Source organism: Balaenoptera ricei, chromosome 5 (genome assembly GCF_028023285.1).
Source record: "Balaenoptera ricei isolate mBalRic1 chromosome 5, mBalRic1.hap2, whole genome shotgun sequence".
In the NCBI taxonomy this organism is placed as follows: domain Eukaryota; kingdom Metazoa; phylum Chordata; class Mammalia; order Artiodactyla; family Balaenopteridae; genus Balaenoptera; species Balaenoptera ricei.
Window position 1 is genome coordinate 105,256,903 of NC_082643.1, and position 15,966 is coordinate 105,272,868.

General features: G+C 44.5%; 1 protein-coding gene across 3 annotated transcripts in view; it reads left to right on the top strand.

The window, feature by feature from the left end:
* The window catches only part of SLC2A9 (solute carrier family 2 member 9), a 233,560-nt gene extending 219,575 nt beyond the window's left edge, over positions 1-13,985 (top strand). For all 3 annotated transcript variants that reach the window (XM_059924186.1, XM_059924182.1, XM_059924183.1), the window contains one exon: positions 13,642-13,985. In XM_059924186.1, coding sequence (XP_059780169.1) covers positions 13,642-13,896 — 255 coding nt within the window. In that variant the 3' untranslated portion in view covers positions 13,897-13,985. The remainder of the gene's footprint in view (positions 1-13,641) is intronic.
* Positions 13,986-15,966: the final 1,981 nt, after the last annotated feature.

Below are 15,966 nucleotides of genomic sequence, written 5' to 3' on the forward strand. Positions count from 1 at the left end.
CAGTTACAGACCAGTGTCAGCCAATCAGCAGCACTGCCTTCAAAGTTGAACTCACAGCATCGTTACTTCTGAACTGGTCCACAGAAGATTTCTACGATTTAAACACTGCCATTGGCATCATCAGGAGGGGAAAGAGGATTTTATCCACAAAACAAGGGCTCCGTGAGAAGCCCACTTGATGGTCAGGCCTTCTTTCATCCTTAAGCTTGGCCTTCAGCCCAGCTCGTTCCTTCTCTTTCGCAGTTGCCCCCTTTAGTGCTGTGCTAATTGATTGTCGGTTTGTTCCCAGGAAGGATGTCCATGGACGTGACACAGTTCAGAAGTTCAACAGTACAGAGCCTTTCAAAAATATTCAGTCCCTTCTTCCTTCCTATTTATAGAGAGGGCATTTTATAGGTCAGCAACTTTCTTAACAGTTTTATCCATTGAACCCTTTGTGTAAGCAAAAACTTTCAAACTTAAAAAGAAGGAGCAGGGACTAAATAGATAAAATGTGTAAAACGATTCCAGATGGCTTCAAGAACAAAATGTGAAAAGTAAAACTAAAAATTAAACAGAAGACAAAGTAGGAAGGTATCTCTGTGACCCAAGCTGGGGAAGGACAAGACCCCTAAAAGCACAAACGATGGGGAGAGAAGGGACGGATCCAATTATGTCAAAATCACGGGTTTCTGCCCAAAAAGGAGGAGCAAGTTCAAGGGTGCCACAGAAGTGGGTGAGAGAAGCCATGTGTAACCTCTAAAACTGATCAGGGATTAACTCCTAGAGTAGTAAGGACCTCTTGCGAGTCAACAATAAAAAGACACGAGTCCCTGTAGGAAAGGGGATCAAGAATAAGAAAGGGCAGTTCCCAGACAAGAAGCCTAAAGGGTAACACAGGGGAAGAGAAGCTTTAAACTTGTTTAAATCAAATAAAGGCAAACTACACTAATAACCTACCTCTGTAAACAGTTAGTCAACTGTTTGCCCAATTGTCAAAATTAGAAATTTGGAGAACACTAAATGTTGACAAAGACCTAGGGAAATGGGAGACCTCATGCACTGGTGGAACAGTCTAATGCCAATTAATCAAATTAAGTATCCATATACACTATGACCCAAAATTCTACCCAGAGATTTTTGCAAAGGTCCATAAGATAGACTGTACAGGGATATTAACTACAGCACTGTTTGTGGCATCGAAAGGCTAAAGGTAACCTGAGTAGCCATCCCTTGGGGAAAAGAATAAATAAAGCATAGTAGATACACACTACAAAACAGTTATGCTGCAGTGAAAGCAAGGAACTAGAGCTTCATCACCCACGTGTATGACTCTAAACCCAGTGCTGAGAGAAGTAAAGCACAGAGTGGAGTCTGTAGCCTGGTACCACTTATGTAAATTTAAAACACACACATAAAACAACAATACAGATTTTCACGAAGAAAAAGGCAGCCAGATGACAGATAGAAAGATAGGTAGAAAGATAGAAAGATAGATAGATAGATATAGACAGATAGATGATAGATAGACAGGATACGTTGATTTTAAGAACATTTATCAAATATTTAAACATGAGTTTATCTAGAGGCGAGGGGAGACCACTGAAGGGCAAAAGGAATGAGAGCAGAAGATGAGGATAAAAAGAGGAAAAACAAATAAATATAAATAAGAGGGGAATGTTGCCCAGTCCAGTAATGATAGTATGTCAAGAGACAAGGAATATGATTAACTCATCCTTGTGTCCTCCTCTTCCCCCTCCTCTTTTTCCTTTTTTCCTGTAAAGTTATGAGGCAATTCTAATGATAAATGGCTCAGGTTCACTATAGAAAGTATGAAAATATAAAGAAAAAGAAGTGAAAACACTCATGTTACGGGTTAATGATGCTGCTTCCTTCCTTTCCTCCAAATATACGTAATTTTTCATATTTATAAAACTTGGAACCTATTTTTTTTGTTTTGGTTTTTGCTTTTCTCACCCAGCATGATCTCATGAGCATTTCCTTATGTCCGTGGGCATTTTTAAGGCAAATTCCCTCTGAAAGCAGAGTTCCTGCCAGCTGGGGCATCCCCAGGGCCTCTGGGTTCTCAGGGATTGTTCAGGAAACCTTGAAGTTATGACTGTTGACTCGAGCTGAATGGCCCCGCCGGACACACTGATGGAGACACAACAGTCAGGTGGCCACATGTAGATTTGGGGAAACGTCAGCCTCCTGACCCAAACTGGGGAAGGCAGTGATGCTTAAGTTTCCTTTCTGGATGGGAGCTTGCTAGTTTCCTGGGGCTGCCGCTGGCAGTGATGAAAGCATTGGAGAAATGCGGGACTTACAAGTTCGCAGTCGCACCCCTCACCCCACGCAGACCCTCCCGTGGGGTCAACTTCTGCTTGCTGCAGACTCCGTAAAAGAACCATTTCCATTCTACAGTCCTTCTGGGAGCCACCTCAGCCATAATCAAAAGCCACCGTACTCATTTCCTGGGGCTACCATAACAAAGTACCGCAGGCTGGGGGGCTTAAACAACAGAAATTTGTTTTATCGCAATTCTGGAGGCTGAAAGTCTGAGACAAAGCTCTTGGCAAGGCTGATTTCTTCTGAGGCCTCTCTCTTTGGCTTGTAGACAGCTGTCTTCTCCCTGTGTCCTCACATGGTCTTCCTTCTGTGTATATCTGGTCCTAATCTCTTCTTACAAGAAACAAGTCGTCTTGGATTAGGGCCCACCCCTATGACCTCGTTTTACCTTATCACTTCTTAAAGACCCCAGCTCCAAATACAATCCACCTGAGGTATTAGGGGTTAGGATTTCAACATATGAGTCATGAGTGGACATAATTCCACCCATAATAGCCAGCAAGCACTGTCGCTCACGCATTTTGGTCCTTTCACTCATTCCAAAATGTGTCAGTGGCAAATGTGCCCCAACACCTAAACAGAGGCTTGCAAGGAGCATGAACTTCTTCAGAAAAAAATATCTGGGCCAGCTTGGTTCTGGAGATTGGCATGAATCAAACCAGTATTCTAACCCACTCATTAGCAGAGGGGCCCTGGGGTACTTTCTTAACCTCTCCAAGCCTCAGCTTTCTCAGTTTTCTCATCTGTTGGAGGATAAATAACTCAGCTGCCCCCTCCTCGTATGTGTCAGGGCAACTCTGATGTGTGGTCCGCTCTCCCAGAGGACTCCAGCGAAAGCACTGAGCTCCCATTGGACACGCCCCCTTCTGTGTTAGTTTCCTAGGGCTACCATAACGAAGTCCCAAAAACTTAGAATGATGGAAATGTATTCTCTCACAGGTCTGGAGACTAGTAAGTACAAAGTCAAGATGTTAGCAAGTTTGGTTCCTTCTAAAGGCTGTGAGGGAAAAATCTGTTTCATACCCTTCTCTTAGCTTTTGGTGGTTTTCAGCATTCCTTGGCTTGTGGTTGTATCACTCCAATTTCTGCTTCCATCATCCTATGGCCTTCCATCTGTGTGTGTCTCCGTGTTCTTTTATAAGGAGACCAGTGATTGGATTTAATGACCTCATCCTAACTTGACTACATCTGCAAAGACTATTTCCAAACAATGCCAGATTCACAAGTACCGGGGGTTGGGACTTCAGTATATCTTTTGGGGGGAAACAATTCAACCTACCACACCTTCCCTATATAGGGTGACCATCTCATCTTAGTTTTCCCAGGACTGTCCCTGTAAGTATCACATCCCAGAAAACCCCTTTGTCCCGGGGAACTTGGGACAGTTGGTCACCCTCATCCCATCTCAAAATTGCTCCCCGACTAGTGCCCCCTGGATCACCTCCCAAATAAGCTCCCATGCCCCAGTCTCAGGCTCTGTGTCTGGGGCTCCCAGCCTGGGGCAATTCCTGTAACACTGGCCCGATCTCTAGGACAGAGTAACTTGGTAACTGGTAGCTGCTGTGGTCGGTGGCGGTTCTGATTGCCCTTATTTGCCAGGCACAAAGGCAAATGTCAGGTACAAATGATTATATCATGAGTCCGCCCCTCCTACCCATCTTGTTGTGGTTCCTTCTTTACGTCTTTGTTGTAGAAAATCTTCTCTGGTAGGTTCCAGTCTTTTTCATCGATGGTTGCCCTGCAGATAATTGTGACTTTGGTGTGCTCGTCAGAGGAGGTGAGCTCAGGGTCTTTCTACTCTGACATCTTGGCCACTCTCCAGGTACAAATGAGACACAAGAAGAAACTGCACAGACTTTGGGGTCAGACAGCCTGACCTTGAACCCTGGCTTTGCAGCTCAGCAGTTAGGTGAAGGGCAGGCTGCTCAAACTTTGTCCAACTTTGGTTGCCCTCTTAGCCATAATTTTCATTTCTATGAAACAAGAGAATTGCCCCACTTTTGCAGCAGGGCTCCCCAAAGAATGAGAGACAAAGTCAAGACTTCGGTGCAAAGTCTACCCACAGACACTCAGGATCAGTTGCTGTCATGATCACTATTAGTACTGGGAAGGCTGTTTCCTGCCGTGCGATCTTAGGGTCACCTGGAAAGAGGAGACAGGACAGAAAAAGCAATCATGGTAAATGCTGGAAACTTGCACCACCCCTTACCAGCTGAGCCATCAGGACAAGTGGCCTCTCAAAGCTTGCCTTCTCCTCTCCTTCCTCCTTCTCTCCCACCCACCCTGCCCCCTTCCTGCAAAATGTTCTTGATGGGCTGGGCTGGGCTGCCTTGGCCCCTGGGGAGATTACTATCAGTCTCTGTTTCTCTGCCCTCAGCCGCAGGCTGCCTTCTCCTCTGAGTCTTTGCTGTGGTCAGCGTCACTGGGTCCCTTGGGTCGTTGGTTGTAAAAGCCTCCAGATAACTGGGCTTCTGCCATTAGCATCAATATTTTCTGGTTGGGAGAAAATGGCATGCAAATGTATGCCTGCTTGATTCCACTGGAGTTCTAAAATTCCTTTTGAGTTCAACAAAATCTGGAAGCAAGAAAATGATTCTTTTCAACTTGAAAAATATCCCAAATGCCTGTGCAAAGTGAGGGGGAAAGCTGATGCAGATCTGAGATGGTGGGCTCTGAAAGCAAGCAAAACTGCCCCCAGCCTCTCCGGATGGGCCAGGGGACCCTCTGAGGAGAGAGCACCTTTCATGCGCTCAGTGCCTGTGGGTGCCGGCATCGTGCTGCGCCCTGCAGGCGGGCACTGAACAGGAGGGCACAAACTGCCTAACGTTTCAGGAAGAACCGACACGACTCTCACGGGACGGGTGTAGTTTCACGGGAGGAAGTAAGATGGGGGGCTTAAGTGGGCTGACCAGTGCAGGGACCTTTCAAGCTGAGATTGAGGAAGTGTGTGTGCGGAGTGGGGGAGGGAGGCGATGCCTGGCAGAGAGACGGAAGGTGCTGGAGAAGCCCTGAGCAGGTACAGAGCAGGCATCCAAGGATGCCTGCCAAATCCCTCGAGGCGCTGAAGGCATGATAGGGATTGGGGGTTTATCCGAAGGACTCTGGGAAGCCACTGCATGATTTTAAGACATGATTCATTTTGTACTTTTAAAAGACTTCTTTAGCTGTCTGCTGGGAACTAGATTCAGGTCAGGGGCAGGAAAAATGGATGCTAAGGTGATAGAAACCAGAACAGTGGTTAACTCTGTGGGGGAGTGGGGTGGGGGGAATGGACTAGAAAATGGCACAAGGAACTTTCTGGGGAGATGGGAACGTTCCACATCCTAATAAAGGTGTTGGTTACACAGGGGTATACTTTTCTCCAAATGCATTGACCTATATATACACTTAAGATCTGGGTAAGTTACCGTATGTACATTCTTTCTTGATAAAAAGTTGTATGTTTTTTAAGAAAGAAAAAAGGTGTTTCAGGGTAAAGTCATCAGGACTTAGTAACAAAAACAGGCAGAGAGGGAGGAAATAGTCAAAGGTGATGTCGGGTGTCCGTCTAGGGCAGGTGGGAGGATGGCAGTGCCAGTTCTGAGAGCAGGTGGAGGAGGAGCCAGGGGCAGGGAGGCTGCGAGTGGGAGGCGTCGGCAGGGTGGTTAACGTGGCTTCCAGTGAGTTGACATGCCATCCATCAGGCAGCCACAGGGCTGTGTCTACTCAAAGGCTCCTGGGCAGCACCAACAAGACCTTAACTGTACACGTGACAATGACTTGGAAGCCACAACACATGCCAGAGATGTAAGTCATCACTAAGATCCCTGCCCTATTCTAACTTCCCCCAGAAGCATCCTAATGTTTCAGGCCCACTCCGCTCAGAAAGTAGAACAGCCTGGCCTTGCAAAGCTCTTTGCAGAACTGGAGTTACAAGTGTAAGGCACCTGGCTTCCCATCAATTCTTAAGTGGTGGTCTGGGCCCTGACTTATCCGAGAGCTCGCTTGAATCACCAATGAACCAATGTTCCAGCTCCACGGGTGGGAGTGGAAACTCAGCAGAAGAATTCTGTTTTTGCCTCATCGTGAAAATCTAACTTGGACCACCTTTTGTACCTTCATGCATCTCCATAAGAGTCCTCCCATTTCATTCATTTATCCTATCATTGGACATATTTATATTAAGAAAATGCTTAGAGTGAGCCGGGCACTGTCTTAGGCTGAGGGTACAATAGAGAGCAGGGGACGTGGATTCTGCCATCATGGAACTTACAACCCAGGCTGGGCTTGGACACCAGGCGAGGAGATGAAAAGCTGGGGGGAGAGGGAACAGCAAGCACAGAGGCCCAGAGTCAGCAGGAATCATGATGGGAGGCGGGAGTGACCAAGAACCAATGTGAAGGAAGCACAGGGGGTTTTTTGTAAATAAAGTTTTATTGGAATGCAGCCAAGCACATTCATGTGTGTTTCATTGTCTCCGGTTGCCTTCCCACAAAAGCAGAGTTGAGAGGTCCTGACAGATTGGATGGCCCTTTACAGGAAATGTTTGCCGACCCCTGGGCTAGATGTCCAGCCTGGAGATGCCAAGGGGAGGCTAAATTGGAGGCTACTGAAGGAAGGAAACACACCAGGACTTTTTGGGAGGATCTGCTGAGAGGACAGGAGGTGTGACGAATGACTTTCAGAGTTCTAGCCGGTGTGGTCCAGCCTCAAACATCCCCCTCTACCTTGTGCAGAGCCCCACAGAGAGGGAGGAAAGCCGACATTCACATCACACTGAATGCTCGGCACTGTTCTAAACACCCTGTGATTAACTTACTTAGGAAAAGAGCCCACACCACACACTATGGTGAGTTCTTGCGACCCAGAGAGGGGTGACGTGTGCCTCTGTCCCCAGGGAGACGGCAATTGGGATGCCGCCAACTCGCAAACAGTGGGACATACCCTGTAGAGGTTTGTGGACATGCTTGGACCCAGTGTGAAAGATGAAGAGAAGGCTTCTAAGTCAGAAAGAGTGCTTCTGGTCAGTTCTTCTGGGGGATGGAGCTACTATTGCAGGAATTATTCATTCTAACTCAGAACGCTTTTTGCTTTTGATCATCTGTTTGATGGCTACGTCCAAACTGAACCCAGAATTACACCAGGTTATCATTTTGTTACCTCTAGAGCTCATGGCTTTTGGTGGCTAGATTTCTAGGCAGTGCCCATGCCTCTCCCCCCGCCCACACCCAACAAGGCTGATATGCAAAGGAATCCAGGACTAATTTGTCAGAGCTCAGGACTTTGTTCCCAGCACTGTACTTCACATCTACTTTCCTTGTTCAGGGAAGCTGGCAGCTTTAAAGAGCTGCTGTGTTTTCACATCGTTCTGATAAACTGGAGTAGAAGAAAGCTGAGATTTCTCTTTATTCTCAAGGATCTTTTCCTAAAAGAAGCACTTTGCCACAATTGCCTAATATTTTTAGCATAATTTGGTGGTATAGTGCATTCTCAAAAGAAAATTTGTTTCTCCATATTAAAGAATATGGAACACTTTCATGATCATTTGTAATAACACAATGGGTGTATTCAGAGAAACGATGTAACTATAGCTTATAACATTTTCATAAGTTGGAGAAGGAAGTTTACCCAGGTGAGAGGGCCAGACACCTACACCTGATGAAGTTCTACTGTTTCTACTACTTCTGTTTCCTCTGAGGCTCCCAGGAGATCCTCAGGACCTCAGGGTCCTGCCTCTACTTCCAGACTGGTCCTCAGCTGAACCACCTGGGAAGGTGAGCCCCGCATCCTGGAGGATTTTTTTTTTTTTTAACTAAAATGCTTACATGTGACTCCAGCTTTAGAGCTTTCTTTTGGTAAGATTCCTTTTGATACCTGTTCACCATGAGTGAATTACTGCTTGGGTTTAGGCTCTTTCATTTACACTATTAAATGTATATTTATATATGTATATTTTAATTATGTTATGAAACACATCATATGCAAAAGAGTATGAAATGCATCATATACATATCGACTGAAAATAATGCACAACCTGAAAGTTGAGAGTTATGTTTTATTCGGTGGATGAAACTGAGGACTTAAGCCCGGGACACAGCATCTCAGATAACTCTGAGAGACTGCTCGGAAGAGGCAAGGGGGAGCCAGGATATACAGGGGTTTTTGAAACAAAGACCAGGTAGTCGGAACATCAGAAGATTGCTGTTAATTTTAAAAAAACAGATTATCTCAAGTTAAGAAATTTAGCGCTTTTCTATGTATGAGATGATGCAAGAGTCTGGGCTTACTGAAATCATTCCTTTGATATGCACCTCAGCTATCTGGGGCCAGTCTCCTGTGTTTTCTCATCCTGAGTTTCTTCAGGGTGCAAAGTTGGAGGGGGCTACAATGTCTGATGACTTGATGGCGGGCGTTCTGTTTCTATCCTGAGTTCCCTCAGGGCTCACCTTCAGGGCGGCTGTTATGTGATGGCTTGATGACTGCAACATCCTTTGTTTACTGATATGGCAGGCAATATTTTTCATTCATATATACAAAGAGAAAAATTATTATTGTAATTATAGAATGCATTATATTTAAAAGTAGTAGGGAAAATCAGTGTAGTTAGCCAACTTAAGCTATTGCAATGCCCTGGGTGCCTCTCCCTAATCCCTAGCAGGGATTTTGTGCTAATTATTCTCTAGGTTTTCTTTAGGATTTGACCCCTGCATGAATGTGTCCCTTAACAATCTGGTGTTTTGCTTTTCCTGGTTTTTATATTTATACAAAGAGAATCACCCTGAAGGTATTTTCTGTGCCTTGTTCTTTTACTCAACATATACTGTTGAGCAACATCTGTGTCATATGCCCAGCTACAGGCCGTTGCTTTTTACTACTCCATAGAATCTTTTGTATGAACGTAACCCAGTTTATTTATCCCTTCCCTTTTCCATGAGCATTGGTGTCGTCTCCCATTTCCTTGCTCTAGAAATAGTGCTATTATACAACATTGTAAATCAACTATACTTCAATAAAATAAATTAAAAAAAAAAAACCCTACATAGTGCTACGATGAACATCCGGGTACAATGCACAGGAGTTTCCGTGCTGACGGGAACGTTGGCCGTCTGCTATGCAAAGCAGGAGCCACCAGCCATGCGACTGTTGAACACTTGCACGTGGCCAGCGCAACCGAAGAACTGAACTTTTAATTAATTTAAATTCAAACAGCACCACTCCAGAACAGATCCACTCTGAGTGTCACTGCTGGGTCATAGGACACGTACAACTCGCCTTGACTTGGTCATGCCCAGTGACGCTCCAAAGTGGTCGTGGCTATTTACAGCCTCAACTGTATGTATATCCACAGGTATGAAAATGCGTGTTGCTCATCAACACTTGGGATTGTCATTGTCAGGTTTTTCACATTTTTGCCAATCCGGTAGTGTGAAATGGTATAAAATTATGGCTCTAATTCCTATTACCCCAAATTACTAAGGAGAATGAGCACCTTTTCACAAGCTTATTTGCCATTTGTATTTCCTCTTTTGTGAAACGCTCATTCATACATTCTGCCATTTTCTCTATTAGGTCATCTTTTTCTTATTGATTCATAAGAGTTGTTTTTTTTAATTTGGGGTACAAATTCTTTGTTTGCTATGTATCACAATACTTCCATTTGTGGCTCTTGTACTCTTTGTATGGTACCCTTTTTTGTTTGTTTGTTTGTTTTGTTGGGGCAAGAAATTGTGACTTTATTCGGAAAGCCAGCAGATCAAGAAGATGGTGGACTAGTGTCCCAAAGAACCATCTATGTATGGTAACTTTTGATGAACAGACGCTCTTAATTTTAAAGTTGCCAGATTTATTTGTTTTAATTTATGAACTAAGCTTTATGAATGTGAAAGTGTTTTACAGAAAACCTCTAATATGATTGTGTCCATTTTACTAATGGGGAAAACAAGGCCCACACCGGTTGTGGGTGCTTCCCACGGTGCCATGATGAGTTGAGTGTTTGACAGAGTCAGATCTGGAGTCGAGGTCTATTGTTTCTTAGGTAAGGTCCTTCCTGCAACATACGTGCTGCCTAAAATCTCACACGGGGGACACTGGACTTACCCTCCCATACCAACCATACTTAGGAGGGGTGGAGTAACTTCTCAGGAGCAGTTGGGCAGAAAGTGAATTTCTGAGCTGTTTTGAAGTAAGAGAGGAGACAGGGAAAAAGTGACACGTATATCCTCTGTGCCAGGCACTTTGCCAGATCAACTGCAGTGAATGAATTTGCCCAAGAGAGGCAGGTATGGAAGTGAGACAATGGCCTCCATATCAGGCCAACCTGGGTTCAAATTCCAGACACGGCCCTTACCAGCTGGGTAACTGCAGTCAAATCACTTGCCCTTTCTGATCTTCACTTTCTCACCTGTAAGAGGTTAGGAAGATCTGCTTTGCAACTGCTATTGGGGAAAACTGAAGGATCCCAGTAACATTTATCTGCCCACACACACACACACACACACACCCCAGATAAGAAGTCCTGATAAATAATGGAGAGAGTGTGAGCTCCCAGCCGGGCCCACTTCAGTGTAAGTCCTGACTCTCATCGATCCCTACATGGCCTTGGACATGTTTCAGAAGCTCTCTAATCCTCAATTTCATCTTTTGTAAAAAGGAAAGAAAAGTGGCTGTATCATCACAGTGTGGACTATGGGAATCGGATGAGATAATGTCTATAATATTGCTGGCACCCAGGAGTGCTTAATAAGTGCATTTCTCTTCCCAGATTAAATGCAATCACAACTTGCAGGTTGATTGCCAGGTTGCCGCATGACTGCTGGCACGATATACATTCCAATAACTTGGCCCCTGAGAGTCCTGAGGTGGGCAGTGTCCTTTCGCAGGATGCCTGCAGTACCACAGGGTTCTTGGCTCAATTCTGTGAAATGGTGAGAAAAATCCTGTTGCCGCACATTGGGTCTCTTGGGAAAGGAAACGAAGCAGGTGACCGCTCCACCGGTGTCAGCTCTGCAGGTGGCAGAGAGGTCCCAGGCAGCTCCACGTGTGGCCTGGGGTAAGCAGGGAAGCTCTCTGAGCCTCAGCACATTTATATATTCAGTGAACACTTGTGAAGCACCTACTATGTGTCAAGGAGTCTCCCAGGTTCTGGAAATACAAGAAAAATAACAACTCCTGTCCTCGGGCAGCTTACCATCTGGTCGGGGAGACGGTTAATAAACAAGTGATGATCCTGCTGGGTAGCGGTGAATGGTTTAAAGAACAATGAAGCAGAATAAGTGGAGAGCTGGGGGAGCCCTTAGAAACAGAGGCCAGAGAGAACTTCTCTGAGAAAGAAAGCCGAGATGAAGGGGAGTGGGAAAGCAGGGTGTGCAGACATGTAGAAGAAGATTATTCCAGGAAAAGGGAAGAGTATGTGCAAAGATCCTGAGGATACTGGAGGAGTGTCAGGAAGGCAGTGTAGTGGGCGCAGAGAAAGAGAGCGGGAGAGGGAGGTCAGAGAAGTAAGGGGGCCATGTGGGTGCTGGGCTTAGAGGCCATGGTAGGGACTTAGGCTTTGCTCACCTGCCTTGGGATGTCATGGTGCATTTGGAGCAGAGGAGCGACACGCTCTGTCCTTTGCTCAACAGAATCGCTGTGGCTTCTCTCTTGAGAATATTCTTAAGCCAGGACACAGGAGAAGCAGGGAAATCTGTTGGGAAGCTATACTAACAGTCCAACGCAGAGATGATGATAGCTTGCACCAAAATGGTAGCAGTAGAAGTGGTAACAAGTGCTCGGATTCAGAATATATGTCAAGGTAGAGCTGACATGATTTCCTGATGCATCAGATGTGGGTGTGAGATAAAGATAAGTGTTCGGTTGGCTTTAGCAAATGGCAGGATGGAGGGGCCATCAACCGAGGCCAGGAAGACCAGAGCAGGAGCAGGTTTAAAGGCTCCATTGGGACTTGGTAAGTCAAGATGCACATTCAGCATACAAGTGGAGATGTTGAAAGCCACATTGAATATATCTCATTTCATCTTTAAAACAATATGTGGTATAGATCACCATGTTAGAAATGGGGAAACTTCAATCAGTGCATTGAAGTTCTATCCTAAATGGCACATCTTAAGTGTTGACACATCATGTAAATGATGGAGCCAGGATTTGAATTCTACCCAACTGACTATAGAGCCTACCCCCTCCCTTCTCTGTTCCACTCATGGAATCTCTGTGGACAAGTGGGAAGGCACATGCCCTCCCAGCCAAGCGCTCCCAGGTGTGGACTCTTTACTCCATCCAGGACTGCTCTATGACCTCTACAGGGCAATGCCTCATTTAATTCTCACTACAACCTATAACTAGCATTATTATCCTCATTTTACAATGGTGGAAACTGAGGCACAAAGAGCCTCAGATTCAGTACATGGTGCATCTAGGATGTGATCCAGAGATCAAGTTCTTCAACACTATGTCATATTCCAAAATTAAATGTTTGTCAAGTCAAAGAATAGCATGTAATTGACTAAAATCAAGATATCGCTTGCTGTGAAGTATCATTCAAAGACAGTGTCACCCTATCTTTGAATCAGTAGATGTTTGTTAAATGAAAAAGGCACAGCCCTGACAGCCAGAACCTATAAAGCCTTTTATTTAACAAACATTTGTTGATCAACTACTATGAGCCAGGCACTGGATAGGCACAGGAGCTACAGAGGTGACTGAGTCACAGAGAAGCTCAAGGTCTAGTGCAGTGGGCAGGGTCATTCCAGTGCTATAATCAGGATACATAAAGTAAAGTGATTGCATTCAACATTTCTCTTTTTTTCTAGTCTCTCCTATTTGTAAGAAGCCATACGTCTCAGAGCAGCAGTGAGTTAAATCTTTTGCATATTAGAAAAAATGGTGTTATCTTGTCCTAGCCTATGCTCTGGAATTTTTTTATGAACTGGGGAATTTCACTTCCCTTTTGACATTACTTTTCTCACGTGTATATTGGAAGGAGGAAGAATGGGGTTAATGGTAAATATGAACTTAGGATAACATTCAGCAAGTATCACACTTTGCTTTCATGATGAGTAATTTTTATATGCCTTGTTTTCAAAATAAATAAAGACTGCCATTTCCTCACCTTTACCAGGGTTTGAAGCTGATTCATTTGTGTCTCATGTGAGAACATCTCATGTAGACATTTATAAGGCACATTTGCCCATAGAGCCAGCCTCACACCTGCAGTGTTTTATCCAGGAACATTGATACATGAATGGGAAACTATTTAAAAAAAATCAGCCCAGAGATGGTTTCACAGCCACTTTAGCAATTGTCTTTCTGATGTTTTTTGTCTCTGCCTTCCCACAGAAAAGTCTGGACACCTACTGTTTCCTGGTCTTTGCCACAATCTGCCTCACAGGTGCTCTCTATTTGTATTTTTTCCTGCCTGAGACCAAAAACAAAACCCATGCAGAAATCAGCCAGGCATTTGCCAAAAGGAACAAGGCCTACCCACCAGAGAAGAAAATGGACTCAGCTGTAACTGATGATAAAACAAATGGAAGGTCTGAACTGGACTCCTCCTCCACACTGGAGAATTTTGTCAAAAAGAGGATTGTCTGAATGGATGATCTCCCCATTTTTGGAAATGGAAGAGTCCCCTGCACGTTTAACGTTATTAAGTATTTAAAAATAAATCTTTGCTAATCTAACATCGCAGCCATTTGGGGTTTATTCACAGCTGAATCCCCCAAACTCTTCTGGCAGCTGGAAAGAATCACCCTATGTTTCAGTGGACCCAGCATTCTTCTGTAGACATCCATGGCCTGCCCTCTTCATGACTTACCCCATGGTTTCAAAATGAAATTGGGGAAGTAGCATTTGAATGCTTTCTCAAAGAATAACAATCTAGTCTGACAGAGGACTCGATGGGCTAGAAATCCAGACTGAGTTTCCATTCCCAGCTCTGCCAGAAATAGCCTTGAGCCACCCTCAGCCTGGATCCTGAAGCATCCAAGGACCCTTGGCTTTGATCCTGGATGAAGGTTTTCATACCTCCTAATAAATGCCTGTTTCCAATCTTTAGCTCTGCCTTGTGGATCTCAGACTCAGGAGAGGCTGATACCAACCCACCACCCTCCAGGCCCCACCTCTCCCAGGCTGTCCCGTGGGGCTCCAGAAACATCTTCACCTCTGAGTACCAGATGTGCTCACAGAGAGCATAAAGGGGATCAATATGTAGAAGACCTAGAGACGCAGACATAAGAAGTAACTTCCCAGAAGCTGAGGCAGGGACTGCAAATTTAACACTGTTCAGTTGAAAAAAACAATGTTAAGAATGATTCTGAAGTTAAACCTAAGCTTGGAGGAAAGGAACACTGTGATTGATTAGTGATGTCTGCCACAGGTATAGAGTGAGAGTATCACACATGCTTTATGTTTGCCAGTCTTAGAAGAGATTTACCTGAAAGACAATGTATTAGTCAGGGTTTTTCGGAAGAACAGGAAAAAATATATATATATATATGTATATATGTAATTTATTATGAGGAATTTGTTCACACAATTACAGAGGTTGAGAAGTCCCACAATCTGCCACATGCAAGCTAGAGACTCAAGAAAGCCAAAGGCCTGAGAACCAGGGTAACCAGTGGTGTGAGTTCTACTCCAGGTCTGAAAGCCTGAGAAGAGAAGTGCTGATGGTGTAAGTTCCAGCCCAAGGGCTGGAGATCAGTTTCCTAGCTCAGCATTCAGGCTGGGAGCAAATCCTCCCTTTCTCCACCCTTTAGCTCTATTCAGACCCTCAGTAGATTGGATTCCCACCCACATTGGAAAGGGCAATCTGCTTTACTCAGTCTACCAATTCAAATACTAATTCCATCCAAATTACCCTTGCAGACACACCCAGAAATAATGTTTAACCAAATATCTGGGCACCCCATGATCCGGTTACGTTGACACACAAAATTAAACATCACAAGTCCACCCCTCGTCAACTTGGCACCTATATGCATCTCTTTAAATCATACTCAAACTCCAAACAAAGACCATAACAAGGTCATAAATCTGCCTAACATGATAGAACTATCCTATGTTCAACCAAAAGTTCACTAACCCCTTCTCCAGAAGAGGAGGTAAAGTCCTTGAGTGATGTTTACTCTTCTCCTTGATTCCTCATAACTGAAATGCTATGAGGTAAAATTAACAATACTTAAGTACTATGATACAAAGTCAATACATCTTCTGTTACATGGTGAGGAAATAAAAGAAGAAAGAAAACAAAGATATTGTTAGATCTATAGAGAGAAACATAAACCTGTTCATAAAGTGAGGAAATACTCATGATAATTAAAATCTTCATTCTGTAACTGGTCATATGGTCATAGTTGGTATTATCACCACCTTCTTCCACTATTTATTTTGTATTCCCTTGGCCTTCAGCAAACACCTCAGCTGGTCCTGGTTCTTTATCTGGTAGGGTGACCCAAACCTTCTTTCCTGAAGGATCTGGGCCATTATTAGTACAGTAACAATTGGGTGGTTATAGTTTTTCATGACCCTTAATCACAGGGCTTGGTAATACTAATGATGCCCTAAGGGATCTCCTGTTTCCAGACACTCTCTCTTACCTCCACTGTGGAACAGTCATCCAATTTCCCCTTGGTGGTCTGGATCAATCACCCTAGACAGCTC